The following is a 14,719-nucleotide window of genomic DNA, read 5'->3' as shown; positions in this document are numbered from 1 at the left end:
TGATCCACTCGTACCAGCACAACACACACTAACACACCACCACCACGTCAGCGTTACTGCAGTGCTGAGAATGATCCACCACCCAAATAGTACCTGCTCTGTGAGGGTCCATGGGGGTCCTGACCACTGAAGAACAGGGTAAAAGGGGGCTAACAAAGTACACAGAGAAACAGATGGACTACAGTCTGTAACTGTAGAACTACAAAGTGCACCTATATAGTAAGTGGAGCCTGATCGGTGTATATATTTCTCTTTGTGTGGGGCGCGTTACCCACACCCACCACACGGTGGACACAGCAGCACATACTTCACTCCTCCAACTCCACCTCCAACACTCCACTCCACACTCCTGCTGATCAGCGGCGGAGCGGAAACACACACACACACACACTCGCCGCCTCTCGTCTTTATACCATCAGATGGTTCATGTAGCCTGCTTTTCTTTCCCGCTAAGCCTTCTCATCCCACACTGCAACAACACCCCCTCCCTCCTCCTCCGCTCGTGAACGCGCAGCCCGGCGAGCGCGCGCGCCGAGCAGAGCAGAGCAGGCGGCGGAAGACCAGCAAGGCGTCCAGCTCCTCCGCGTTTACCTCTGGATTTCTACAGCCGAGCGACACAACATCTATCTCCGCGTGCGTGTGGCGCCCCGTGCACGCGCGGAACACGCACGCGCCGTTTGTTCTGCTTTGTTGTTTGTTTTCCCCCTTTCTTCGTGCAGGCTGAGGGACGCGAGCAGCTTTTGGGCTCTTTAGCTCCCTGAATCGAGCCGCCGTGTGTTTGCTTGGATGGGCGAGCGAGCAACACGGTGCCGCCGGGGGTGCGCGTGTGTGCGCGTGCGTGCGTGCGTGTGCGTGCAGCTCGCCGGACACATGGACTTAGTCCTCGCTGGATGATTGCTTGCGATTGCTTTTTAGGACCCGACCGGCTTTGCACGCATTTCAACCGACACAAAGCAGAAGGCATGCTCGCGCTCGTGCTCGCGATCTAAACTCCGATCAGAGGAGGAGGATGGTGTCGTTTGTAGCCCAGCTCGGATGTCTCAGCCTGTCTGTGGCCACATTTTAGAGAACCAACAACCATCTGTCACTGTCCACACGTGCGTCCATCGCTTTGTCCACTGACGCCTCCGTCCTCGCTAGAAGCTTCGGTTGGTTTTCATAACGAGCAGCAACGAAATCCAACCCGAGACCCTTTCTGACCCTCGCGACCTGTTCCGGACCCCTTTTTGGCGCGCTGATGTGGGCAGAAGTCACCGGGCGAACGAGCCTTCGCGGTGCGTCATGACGCGCCTGTGCGCAACGCGTTTGACGCAAGCCGCGCGCGTCTCTCAGCCACTTTGAGCGCGAGAGGAGGGAAGGGGAGGGGAGAGGAGGGGACGGGGAGAGCGACTACCTCTCACTCACTCTCGGGCCACGTCTCAGACACCTCGCGGTCATTCCTGAATGAGAAGGCACGCGCCTGGAGCTGCTAAAGGGCTTCTGGAGTCTGTGCGTAACGCGGAGCCGTGCGTAAAGACGCGACCGGACTCGTAAATGGTGTTCAGAAAGTTACCCGGTGTCTCTGCGCCGGGCATGGGGCTCCGCCTGTCCCAGAAGTTTGTTTTCCTGCTGTTCTTGTCCGGCCTGGTCACTCTGTGCTTCGGGGCACTCTTCTTTCTGCCCGATTCGGTGCGCCTCAAGCGGATCTTCCTGTCCAAAAACGAGAGCCCGGCGGTGACCGCTCGCTCCGAGGGCGAAGCGAGGGACCCCCCGAGGAAGGCGGCCGGGGAGCCCTTGAAGGTGGAGGCTGGGGGCAAGCTGAGGGTCAGTCGGAGACCTTCGGTGACCCACGATGCCAGGACTCTGGAGAGGTCGGTGGGGACGCAGGAGAGGACGCAGGTGGACGCTGTGGACGGGGCGCGGGACGCAGCGACCAGGGATGGCAAGGAAGGCGGGAAAGGAGCTACTTACGAGATGTTCAAGAAGTGTCTCCTCAAACCTGCCCTTGGAGTTGACCGCGGCAAGCCGTCTGACCCTCAGACCGTCCAGCGGAGGGATAAAGTGAGAGAGGTGAGGTAACTGTGGGCTCTGTGTGTGTGTGGAGGGTATGAGTGCTGCTGGAGGGTATGAGTGGACAGGCAGGTGGGTCATAACCCTGGTCCTGGAGTACTTGCTTTTTTGGCAGTGACCCTTACAAACGGCCTTTATGCACAATGATAGCAGTAAATAGTTAATACATTCTGCACATACTTTCCACAGTGGGCTTGAATCATGTAAATTCAGTCTATTACTTTATTTAACTGGGCACTTTTTTGTGCGGTCAATCTGTTGCCTTCAGCACAGTCTTTGTGTTAACAGATACAACACATGCTAACTAAGGACAGACTCATATCATTGCTGTCAGAAAAAAAAAATCATATCTCTTTTCATTTTTTCATGGAATATAAAAATACCAGCTGTCTTTTATTTTGTATCCAAGTTTTGTAACAAACAGACCAACATAAATGACGACCTCTGTAACGATCTCTGTAACAAATGCGAAACTCGTTGACTCAAACCTGCAGCCCTTTGGCTTCTATTATAACCGAGCTTTGACTCAACAGGTTTTCTGTCCTTTTCTAAGCACAGAGAAACGGCGTCCACATGATACAGGCGCAGCAGATAGAGATTATGTTGAAAAACACTTTAACTAGCATATTTGTTGGTGTGTTAGATCAAGAAAACAGCAAGGACAGCGGTCAGTGGTAGGACCACAGTGTAACAATGTGTTGTAATAGAGGTGAGATGGTAAGAGAGTGTGGACGGCGCTGTGCGTTTGTGGGCTGGTTGGCGAAGGGACAGGCTGCTGGAGAGACACCTGTCACTGTACAGTCTTTACATCGTGACATTTTCCATGCAGGATGCTGGTGAATGTCAGCTTAGAAGCAGAGTTGGTGTTCTTGGCCAGTTAAAATATAATTCACAATGAATTTGTTTATCTATACTTTACTGTAAGATTCATACATTTGCATGTGTACGGTGTGCATAGGAGTTCTTGTGTGGATCACTCAACTAAAAGGATTAAACAAAATTGTATAAGTATGAAAATATAGAAAATATTCTTGTATATACAAAAGTATTTACATAAACAATGCAAATATATTGCTGTTGTCGGAACAAAACCTCATATCTCTGAAATGATAACTTTACAGGAGAAGGAAAAAACTTTTACTCTATATGTAAATCAATGGAACCAGAATTTTTTCTCATATATATGTGTGTGTGTGTGCGTGTGTGTGCATGTGTGTGTATGTGTACAGACACACTGAGAACATATACATAAACACTTAGGATAGACATAAAAACATAAAGCGTAAAAACAGTTGCTGTTTTTTTTCCCTGTGCAAAAAAGTGCAGTCCCTGTAGTTGCATATAATATACCATAAAAATACAGAACTACAAGTAAATGAAATGATATATGAAATAATATAAATTATGTTATGCCAAAATAAGGCATGAGTCTTACAGAGAACACAGCTGTGGCTCTGTGTGTGCGCTATGTTTGTTTTTTTGTCACTTTTTAGTATTAATTTCCAGTAAGTAGTTAAAAAGGCCTGTTTTCGCATCACGTTGGGGATTCTATTCACTTCGGATCAGCCCGATCAGATCAACTCATCTTCACCGTTGCAGCGAAACCTCTCATCCCAGAGACTTTAGGAAAGGGAGAACTAGGAGTAGATAAAGGATCTAGACTTCAACGTTAAAGATTCAAAGGAAATCCTGAGTGATCTGTAGAGGTGTCACGATACGTATTATAATGCTCACTTCAGTACGGGGATCGTGAGGTGATGGGGGCTGTGAATCGAATACGGTTTGATTTCATGCTGTAAAATGTGTGATGCTGGGAATGGTTTCAGTAGTTCCATTCACACAGTTATGTGATATTCCTAAAAAACTCCTTTCCGAACTGGAAAATCAGCCTACCTTGGATGCTTGATTAGCCAAGCTGGAACAAGCAAAATCATCCTCGTATTCATCTCCTGCTTGGAAACAACTTTGGTTTCCCAGTCGAGTGCGGTAATGATTGGCAGAGAGTGGGTGACTGAATAGTTGCAGTGCGCTGATATTGCTCAACACGAGTATCAAACTACGCTACGCTAACTATGCTAACTCATTTCCAAAGACGTCATCCAAATGTGTCATTTACCACCAATTCAAAGCTGAAGGAAGCATTTTATTCCCCAGCTTCTTCTTTGAATTTTCGGTTCCACCTGAAATTGAGCAGCAGTTGCATCCTCCATTTAAGGTGGAACAGAAATTCGAATATGAAGCTGGCGACTGCAACCTTGTGGAGGAAACACTAGTCTCAGCAGCTACTTCTGGCTAAAGGATTCAAGCAGCAGCAAAGTGCCAAATCTTAATCCAATAACTCGCTCTGTAGGGATGTTTATAGCTGCAGCTTTGCACCACTACTCAGTTGTAGAGAGTCCTGGGCTCCGCAGTTTGCCAGGACTGTTTGTATTGAAAATGTATTGTGATGCAAAATTGACAATACGAATAATACTGTGAAATTCAGGACTGTTGCAGCTGGTTTAGGGATGCATGATAATATCGGAATCATATCCATATCAGCTTATAATTGTTAAAAACACTTGGATTAGCATAGCAGAGATGTTTAGATCTGACGAACATTTGGAAACCCTGTATTAGATGACGCGTGGATTGTACTCCAAGAGTAGACTGTTCAGGTGACTGCACTAAAAATATCTATTTTATTCATGGTATGGCTTTTGCAACCCCACAGACAAAAATGTGTTATTTCTTTAATGCTAATCCAGGTAGATTTAGTCCCGGTCAGTGGCACACAAATGCAGGCACATATGATGCTTGTGTGGACGGAAATAGGCTTTCCTTCTCTGCCTGGTGCTTTGGTCTTATTGGTCTTATTGGATGCATTATGAGCAGGTTTGATTAATCTGCCATGTCCACTACTTATAAATCCTAGCAGTCTTTTCATTAGAGGGGTCCTCTGACCAAGATTAAAAATGTAAACATTATTGCATCTGTTATAAACAGGCCTGCTCCCTCCTACAGTGTTGCTGTGGGGGTCTCTAGAGTGAGATTTTCCAGTTTACTGCAAAACGTACCTTCTGATGATGTATCTTGAAGGTTTTTAGGGCTTTTTTTCATGCTATCTGGAGGCTAGATAGTCAGCGTTACTGCTCGAAAGCCAGATTGACATCTGTCTGTATTTCATCGCTCTCCAAAGAAAACCATGCATCTCTATTTTGGTCTGTTTTTATTTTTCTACATTATTTCAACACACCAGCCATCCTTTACATTGACTGAAAATTTAATGATGAATGGACCAATAGAAATGCTCTAAAATCTCTTGAAATAAAACCTCTTTGCATTGACTTACATTAAAAAGTGTTTTAAAAGAGTGTTTTTGTCTTCTCCTGTGAAGTTACTATTTTGGAGATACTTGTTTTTCTTTGGACAGTGATGATTTATAAGCTCCTAAATCGTTGGCAGCTGGGAGTTCTTTTTAGTCGTGAGGGGGGATTCCCAGTGGTTTTGTGATGTATTTGTATAATGTGTGCTGGGTATTGTAGTGAGAGAACACTGATGGATGAAAGCAAAAAAGAACACACAATTGTGAATTGTGTCAAACTGTTGAGACTGAGGAATGCAAAGCAATGTACAGAATATTACGACACATGATAAATAGCATGTTAGAAGCTAGTTTTGGCCTAGAATTCGCCTTTAATTACACCTACAAAAGTCCGTCGTAGATCAAATCATCAAATCATAGCTGTGACTTCATGACAGGAATTCAGTAATACATTCAGCTTCTGGCACCTTTGAAAAGCAGACATAGTTGTCATGCTGTTTTGAGCCGTTACACAACTGCAAAACTAGAATGTTGTCACTTTTACGCACAGTGTTGTCACTTCTTGTTTGGGTCCCTGATTTCAAAAGGCCAGAGAGGCTGGTGTAAAAAAGAAAAGCACTTTTGTTTTCTTCTGAGACGTTTTGTTCTGCTATCTACGAGTACGTATGTACCCGAGGTTCCCCCGTCAGTAGCCAAGGGACTGCCCAGCATTTGATAAATTTTTGCCTTGTTTCTGTTTCTCTAAAACTATTCTCCCCACCAAAACTCAATTTCTGAGACTCATTTTCAGAGCCTGGTGTCTCTGTGGAAGTGCACAATGCAGATAAATGCGTGTTTTTTCAGGGCTATCTATAGCCCCAGTCTTTTCGTTTCTCATTGTTACTGGAGAATCCACTTTGTCAGGCTTGCTGGACGCTGTCCAAAGCCGCCGTCTATTTCTGGACTTCTGCATCAGCAGCGCCAGCTCTGGTCCCCGGGTGAGGAGAACACAAGCTGGCCCTGCGCTGGAGGTCGCTCTGAGGAAAAGAGAAATAAAACGTGCTTTCACACGAGGGTTGCACAATATACCGTTCACTATTGCTTATTGCAGTGTTGCATTACTGAAATTGCAGAAGTCTGAAATGTGGAATTTCGCCTCTAACCAATCAGTCATTTTTTACTGTGCGCATCCTGACCAATCACAGGTCCAGATGGGTGTTTTCGGTCACAGTCACAATCTGTAGCTATATCACATTACAGATTAACTAATGTGTTTGAATATAGTGTAAGATATACAGACATTGCGGTATATTTTTTCCCAAATATGTTACATTCATCATAATAATTGTGCTTAATAATCTTAGAAAATCAGTAAAATGTCATTTGACCATGGGGTGCCTAAACTTTTGCACACACCTTAAATAATTTCCTGACCTGGACAGATTCTAGGAACAGGACTACAATGAATTCCGAACTTTTTTTTCGATCAGCAGCTGTGAACAACTAAACCAACTGGACTTAACAAGAAATGAACTGAATACAGTTCAGCAAACAAGATGGGCTTTGAAACCTTTTACAGACTGACCTGAATAAAAGCTCAATCAGGTTCATCTGGGAAATATTGTAAAAGCTTTGTAAGAATCCTCCTGTGCTTATTGAAACCTCAGTATTATCCATTATCACTATAACAATTAACAAACAATATATTGTGCAGCCCTGTTTTTTATCTGACGATGCCTGGCAGGCCTGTCATGATCTTGCAGTTTTAGCTGACATAAATATTTGTGATTAACAATTGAAATGTCTCTTTTGTTTATTTTATGCAAACATTAAATGTCCCCTTTTTTTCTTTTGTTTTAATTATTCCTAAGAGGTCCACTTATAAACTTTGTGTGGGTTTATTTAGCAAAACCTCTTTTTATGCCTTGGAATTAAATAGGCTGTTTTGGTTACTGTACCTTTAAGACTGATACATGTAAATGAGCTCTGTTCTGATTGGCTGCCCAGTTTCTCATTCACAAATCAGTCCAGGGTTTAAACACTCCTTATGAATTCTGTCTGAGTGTTCGGAGCCAAAGTGCTAAAGGCAGAGTAGGAGGATGTATGCAAATGGGATAGTTTGAGTGACATCACAAAACCAGTGAGTTCTAAACTGGCTGTTTTCTGCAGCTCAGTTTGCATGTGTGGACTGTGTGGACTGTGTGGACTGTGTGGAGTTGGGAGTGAAAGATGATTAATAATGTTTACTGAGTACATCAAACTATTTTTTGTTGGCTTTACGCTGTGGGCCCCAAGGCTACGTTCACATTAGCAGGTTGAAGCAGCACAAATCAGATTTTTTGCCCTAATGTGACTCAGATCTGATGTTTTCAGATCAGTGTGGACGCACAAATCTGATCTTTTCAAATCCAACCTGAGCCACTTACCTGAGTTATCCAACCTGAGTTCACATTACAAGCCTCATTTCTCAAATCCGATTTTTTGCTCAAATCCAATCTTTAACACGATGGTTCACACTCGTTTAGGTAAGTGATTCAAGTCTGTCATTAATGTGACGAACCGGCGTCCTGAAATGACCCTCATGAGCTCATCCTACTCAGTAACGTTGCGTGAATGAATCACGTGCATCATCAGCACAAACTAACGAGCAGAACGAGCTTCGCTGAGAAGATCATTAACTCTGATCAGCTCTCAGCTTCATTATTAGAGCGAGACGAAGGAGAAAAAGGTGAGATGTGTTGTTTTTCCACCATTTACAGGCTTTAACTTCTGTTTGGCGCTGCTGCCATGGTAACGCTGAATGATGGCGCAGTGGAAAAATGAATTCAGATCTGAGCGTTCTCATTAAGGTCGCATGGCCACGAATCGAACACGTATCCAATCTAGGACCACATATGAAAGTGACTCACTGCTGCCCTCTAAAGGTGTTATTCTTTTTGTTGAAATGTAAACATAAAAATATATTCTTAACTTACATAATAATGGGGACGGGCCTAATGCCTGGTATTACTTGCTTAACAGGCTGAGGAAGCAAACACTTACCATTAAGTCAATATTACAGCAAACACAGACCTGAAACACAGAAATCCTAATAATGTGCCTGAGAATGGGAGGGACGTCGATGTGCCTCCGCTGCGTGTTTATACGTGTGTATTTTAGCTCTATTTTGAGGGGAAGTGGCTTGTTGCCTCTGGCTTCCACTCTGACTCTTTCTACCAGAGTGTCTCTCTCTGGAGGCAGAGGGAGGTGTAGATTTTATCTGTTTAATCATATCAGATGCTGACGTTATGCGGCTAGCTGCAGAGAGCATGAACATGACCAGCACATGAAAAAGACTACAGCGAGACTGCAGTGTCATACAGTGTGTGACTGTCCACTACATCAGGCCAGAGAATTAGCATTTTGTGAAGCAGGCATGTTTCCTGAGGGGAAATGCATGACCACAGCACTTAATGTAATAAATAAAGCTGTACAGGGTTGTCCTCTCAGCTTCCGGCCAGTCAGGTTCCCATTAGCATATCGCATCAGCATGTTTGTTTATTTGGCATGTCTCTAGTTAAACAGATAGCCTCATGTTAGCTTACTATCTTATTTGGCATTTTAGCAAGTCTTGGTTAGACCGTTGTGTAATAGCTGGCTAGATTAGCTAATTTTCATAGCTAGATTTTTGACAAGAGTCAATTTAAGCCTCAGATTAGCTTATCTTGACAACTGTGTGTCTTGTAGTATCTTGTAATATCAGTTGAGAAGAATGTAGAGCTTTATGTACAAAAAATCATATGAATCAATCCGCTGAATTCAAACATTTTAGCTGAATATGATGACACTCTTTCTCTCAATTTATTTTGTTTACTGTACATTTTTAGTGCTGATATTCAGTCGTACTGTTAAAAGAACCAGCTTTATTAATGGGCAACTTTAAAAGCTATTTTTCAACCTTGCTGCTGTTTTTTTTTGGGTGCTAAATATGTGAACTAGCCACTAAGAGCTGCTATCTGTGTTGTCCCACCTGCATCCCCTGCTGAAAAGGGGACTGTTAGAAATCTTTAGGATTAAAACCTTAATGTTTTTGCTTTCTAATAGGAATTGGCTTAATAGTTTCCAAAAGAGGCCAGTGGTAGAACATCTGTAGAACATCTTTAGATCCCTTTAGGAAACCATCAAATGCATTTAGGACTAAAAAGCCACTTCTGTGGGTTCGTTTTCAGCAGGGTCGTTTCATTTCAAGGCTTTTTTAACCTGCCTGCTGCTGATAACTTCTCGAAAACAGATGTGATATTGAATGCTCTATCAGTCACGTGAGCGCTAGCCAGGCTAACGGTTCGGTTTCACAGAAAACTTGACCAGGGGGGAACTGAAAGTTTCTTTTGCGTTCTTGTCTCATCTTCTTCAGAAAAAGGGGATTTTCCAACATGTGTGAAGGTCAGCTGTCTGTTGGGGGCTGTGTAAATCGTCCCAGGAGACAGATACTAACGTGCTAATGACTCTGGACTGATATTGGCGGTTGCTGCATAATGGCAGGCCTTGTTCAGTGTAGTATCACAGGTCATCTGCTTCTCGCTAACAATCATCCATAATGTGTTCCTTTAATCCGGCAAACAGTGATATCACATATGACCGCATGGATTTGTCCGTTATGAGTCTGAGCCCTGGGGGTGTTGGGCTAGTTTCGCGTATGTTTAGCTGGTTTTGCTTTGACGTTTATTTGCGCCGTGAGTTCTCTGGGCCCTCAGGGTAGGTTGCGGCTGCGGTTGGGTTATGTGTTGCGTTGCTGGAGCGGGCTGTGGTGGATAAGAACAGACATTTACCATCGCATGAGAGCGGCTACAGCTAGCATGAATCAAACCCAGCCATCCCTCTGGAGTGCTTTGATTGACACAGACAAGACAGCTTCCTCATCCCTCCCGTCTTTCTCTCCTCAGCGGCACAGAGATGAGCCGCTTTCTTTTTGGTTGAAAGCAAATCCAAGTGTAGTTGATCAGCCATGAGATGTCTGGTGTCCAAAATTTGCTTCTTGAGCTAGTTGAATTAAGGTAATAAGTAATTAGCTCATAATTAGCACTGTGCTAAATTCATGCCTAAATCAAGCTTCAAACTGTGTATTGTTAAAGGGAAACTCCACCAATTTTTTCAAAGTTCCACATAATTATAAGGTAAAGATGTCAACAAATATATCAGAGTGGTTTGGTGTGAGATGCTCTGTTCTAGAGAAACTTACCAAGTCAGAATTGTTCACAGTGGTGGTGATAGGAACCAGACGTCCACCTCTAAAAGCTCCCTCACAGAAAGTTACAAGACAAACTGGTAGTGCATTGCCTGTTGCCTGAGACATTGTTTTAAAATGGTTTTGTGCTAAAATTGTGGCCTAAATCTTTGTTAATGCTTTTATTTTAATCCATTTATGGTGGAAGAATACATGCGAGGTGTTGTGAGGCAAAATAGTCCCCAAAGAAAACATGTTTTTTAAAATTTTCCATTATTTTACCATCACCAACATACCATATAAAACTCTGAAGACTCGTGTAGTTTCACTGGTGGTTTTGAATAGTATATAAAATATTTGTGTTGTAGTCACAGTGACCCCTGGTTCCTATCACCACCAGCGTGAAGAAATTTAGAAAAATTGGTGGATGCAATCTCAAGTAAACTTGCTTATGTAGTTTCTGACACTGCACAACATTCTTATCTATAACAATGAACAAAATACACATAGGTATAAACAGCCATAGCCATGTTGAAGCCTGAATTCTGTCCTTTTAATCCTTTTTTAGCCTCGCAGCTCAACTTTAGACACCAAACATGGCTTGGCTGATTGCCTACATTTGGGGATAAGTGGATGATTGTGTAAATTTGGATTTTATTAATTTTTTTTTAATCAGTCTGCTCTGATTCAGCTGATTGCGTCTCAGAGTTGAAATTCTGTGCAGCTCTCGAAAGCTTCATGCTTTGTGATTACAAGCGTTGGGAGCGATGTGAACTGAAACTGCTGGCTATCTCATACGTTTAGTCACTCGAAGAGGAATTGTTGCAGTTTGGAAGCTTTGCTGTTCTCCTGTAATTAAAATCTAGAGAGTCTTGGACCTTGGCTCTGTGGCGTGTAATGTAAACACCTAACCAGATTTGAATGAGGCAGTACAGCAGCAATTTAGCTCAATTTGAGGACACTTTTCCTCCAGAGTAGTTTGTTTTCAGTACAGTTTTAATGAGCCTGTTCAATCTTACTGTTGTATAAGTTAAAAGGACTGGGTTTATTAAAAGACAGCTTATTTGCCTTTTTTCAACCTTGCTGTTAGAGCTGAAAGGTTAATCCTTTTTATATTGAAATCATAGGGTGTGTCTCAAAACCTAGTGAGCTCTCTAAGTAGCCGCTGTCTACATGGGCAGCTGTCTAAGTAGGCAGCGTTCCAACCGTCATCTATCCTTATAGGGCAGATCATTGAGACACTCTAGTTAGACAGCAGTGACGTCGCTGCTTGTTCCCGCCCACTGCACGAGACCGGCGTTTACTGACCTCAGCCGTCAGAATCACATTTAGCCAACATGGACCTGCTCTGGCGGTTTATATAGTGATTTTAATTGTATTTGCTCTAAATAAAAAGGCAAAATAGACAATAGTTGTGGTCAAACGCAGAAAGTATTGGCTATTTGTGCACCTTTATGACTAGAAAACAGATAAATACCCCAGAAAATCAGAATAACTTACATTTGAAGATGACGTCGCTGCTTGGTGAAGCGCTTCTGCCCGCCATCTTCAAACAAAAGCTGTGCCGCGCTGCATCGTGGGATTGCCTCAGCGGCTGAGGAGACATCCAATGCTCTCTCGATGTTGGGCCAAATGAGACCTCAGTAGGCAGCATATTTGAGATATCTAAGAACTGGGACAGCCTTCTTGTCAGGAGCGCACATATTGTGACGTAAAATGCTGTCTATGTAGAGCTCACTAGGTTTTGAGACACACCCATAGTTTAGAAGAGTCCAATTTTCAAATCTCAAGAGGTGCAATTTTAATTATAGCGTAAATTATCAACAATGTTGTCCTATTTGGGGACATTAACCTAATATCAGAGCTTGTAAACTGCCTATAGATGAGTCAGACCAATCAGAAGCAACTGTCTGGCACGTTCAAGTCTCAAGTCAGAAAAAGAAATACAGAAAGTATCACAATCAAAATCGCACTCACAATATCGATCACAAAAATCGTAATTAGATATTTTCCCCAAATTGTTCAGCTCTACGTGTTGTTTATTGTTGAATAAATGGCTTTTAAGCAGCCTGTTGAATATGTATACTACCTGATTTTAGCTGCTAGCTGCTAATCTGATACACAGCAACTGTACTTGGCTGCTGTCTTTAACACTACAAATCGATTCCCTGTCATTGACTGTTAAATCGTTTAATGCTAGCCAGCAAGCCAATAAATGATGCTAGTTCTTTTGTGCTAAATGTGGTTAATGTACAGCTATACTTGTTGATTAAATCCCTTCCTGGCGACAAATAAAGATTTATTCATTGACTAATACAGGTTAAAAGAGCTGGATTTATTAAAATGTGTCTTCAGATAGGCAGTTTGTCAACCTTGCTGTTGTTTATGGTTAAAGAAATGGTGAACTAGCTGATTGGTGCTGCTAGCCGCTAATCTCCTCTACAGTCACTGTCGCTGGTAGTTACGACACTACCATTGATTACCATTAGCTGTTAAATTGTTTAATGCTAGCTAGCAAGTTTTATGATGGTATGATGGTGGTTTATCCTAGTTTTTAGAGTTATGAGGAGTTTTGGGGTGTTTTTGTATGTGGTGTCTCTTTTGTGCTTAAAGTAAAGCTAGGCCTGTTGATTAAATTGCAACTTGGGGACAAATATAGATTTATTAACTGACTAATACAAGTAAAACGAACTGGATTTATTAAAATGTGTCTTAAAATTGGCAGTTTGTCAACCTTGCTGTTGTTTAATATTGAAATGTTGAATTACTAGCTGATTGCCGTCGCTAGCTGCTAATCTCCTCTACGGTGACTGTAGCTGGCCTCTGTTATAACACTAGCAATGATTAGCTGCCATTAGCTGTTAAACTGTTTAATGCCTAGTCTAACCCTAGTTTTTTGAGATCTATGAGGAGTTTTGGGGTGTTTCTGTATGTGGTGTCTCTTCTGTGCTTAATGTAAAGCCATACCTGTTGATTAAATTGCCTCTTGGGGACAAATAAAGATTTATCGATTAATTAATACAAGTTAAAGGACTGAGTTTAAAAGAAAAGCGTCTTTAAAGGCACCTTGATGTTGTAACTCGTGGAGAAACTGCATTCAAGTGGTCTGTTGAGTATGTGAATTAGCTGCTTATAGTTGCTAGCTGCTAGTCCGACCTGGTGACTGTGGTGGGCCCCTGGTTTTAACACCAGGCGTGGAAGGAGAGAATCATAGAGAGTGAGATGTGTGGAGAGAGAGAGAGAGAGAAGAACGAGCAGGCAGGATTAGCATTAGCATAGCGCTCCAGAAGCCTGTTCTCTGGGGTTCGAGGCTTGTAACATTTGTGTTATGTCCCATCTGAGCTGGAAGTGCAAATATCAGATGCTTTATGTATGTTCGGACCGTCTGAGCCCCCGTCTTCCTGGTGTGTTTACGTAGGCCGGGGTTGCGCGTGGTTGAGCGTGTGCATCCACAGCTGCTCTGGGCCGAGTTGAAATAAAGGCCTACTTCATCTTCTCTCCCTGCTCGCGAAATGAACAGCAATAACAAGGCGCTCATCTGTGGTTATGATGCTGCCTGGCTCTATCATCACTCGTCCGTTTGAAGAAAAGGGCAGCGCGTTCAGCCAGCGTTCGAGTTGCCGGTTCGGATGTGGTATTTACGAAGCGGCTCGGGAAATGGCAGCAACGCCGGACAGCAGGAGGGAAAATAAAGGAGAGAAAAACTAGGAAGAAGGAAAAAGATAACAGCTCAGAGGAGATACTCTAGTACTTCAGGGTGCCTCCTTTATGTGCGGTAGCTTTTTGCTTTTTTTCTATTTAAATGTTCGGACATAATGGAATGATTTCCACTGAGATTTTCTCAGGTAAAAGGGTCAAAGGGCTACTTTTCCCATTCTTTTAAACTTTAAGGATGATGGGAACATAGCTTGTCGTGACATCACAAGGATTCAGTTGTTTGTTGGTCTCTATTTAGCACAAAAACAGGATTATAAATACTTACTATATCATGGAAAACCACGTTTTCCTTTAATAGCAGTTCTAAATACGAGGTAGCCTTTGTTAATAGGTCCATATCCGTGATTTTTCTTGTATTTTATTTCTTCCCTTGAAGTCAACTTTTAACATTTGTGTGGTTTTATGTATCAAAAATGGTCATTATTAATTTTTAATTTTCTTTTCATGAAACACTTTTTATCCCTTAG

The 14,719-nt window shown here is 42.9% G+C and overlaps 1 protein-coding gene across 2 annotated transcripts in view; it reads left to right on the top strand.

Annotated features, from left to right (window-relative positions):
• Positions 1-404: 404 nt before the first annotated feature.
• The window catches only part of LOC118799029 (mannosyl-oligosaccharide 1,2-alpha-mannosidase IA), a 321,766-nt gene continuing 307,451 nt past the window's right edge, over positions 405-14,719 (top strand). Inside the window, exon 1 of one of the 2 annotated variants that reach the window (XM_036558708.1) lies at positions 405-2,049. In XM_036558708.1, coding sequence (XP_036414601.1) covers positions 1,534-2,049 — 516 coding nt within the window. In that variant the 5' untranslated portion in view covers positions 405-1,533. The remainder of the gene's footprint in view (positions 2,050-14,719) is intronic. The other variant, XM_036558710.1, reaches the window with a different exon arrangement.

Source organism: Colossoma macropomum, unplaced genomic scaffold, assembly GCF_904425465.1.
Source record: "Colossoma macropomum unplaced genomic scaffold, Colossoma_macropomum, whole genome shotgun sequence".
In the NCBI taxonomy this organism is placed as follows: domain Eukaryota; kingdom Metazoa; phylum Chordata; class Actinopteri; order Characiformes; family Serrasalmidae; genus Colossoma; species Colossoma macropomum.
The sequence above is the reverse complement of the archived record's forward strand: the minus strand, read 5'-3'. Positions and strand labels throughout refer to the sequence as shown.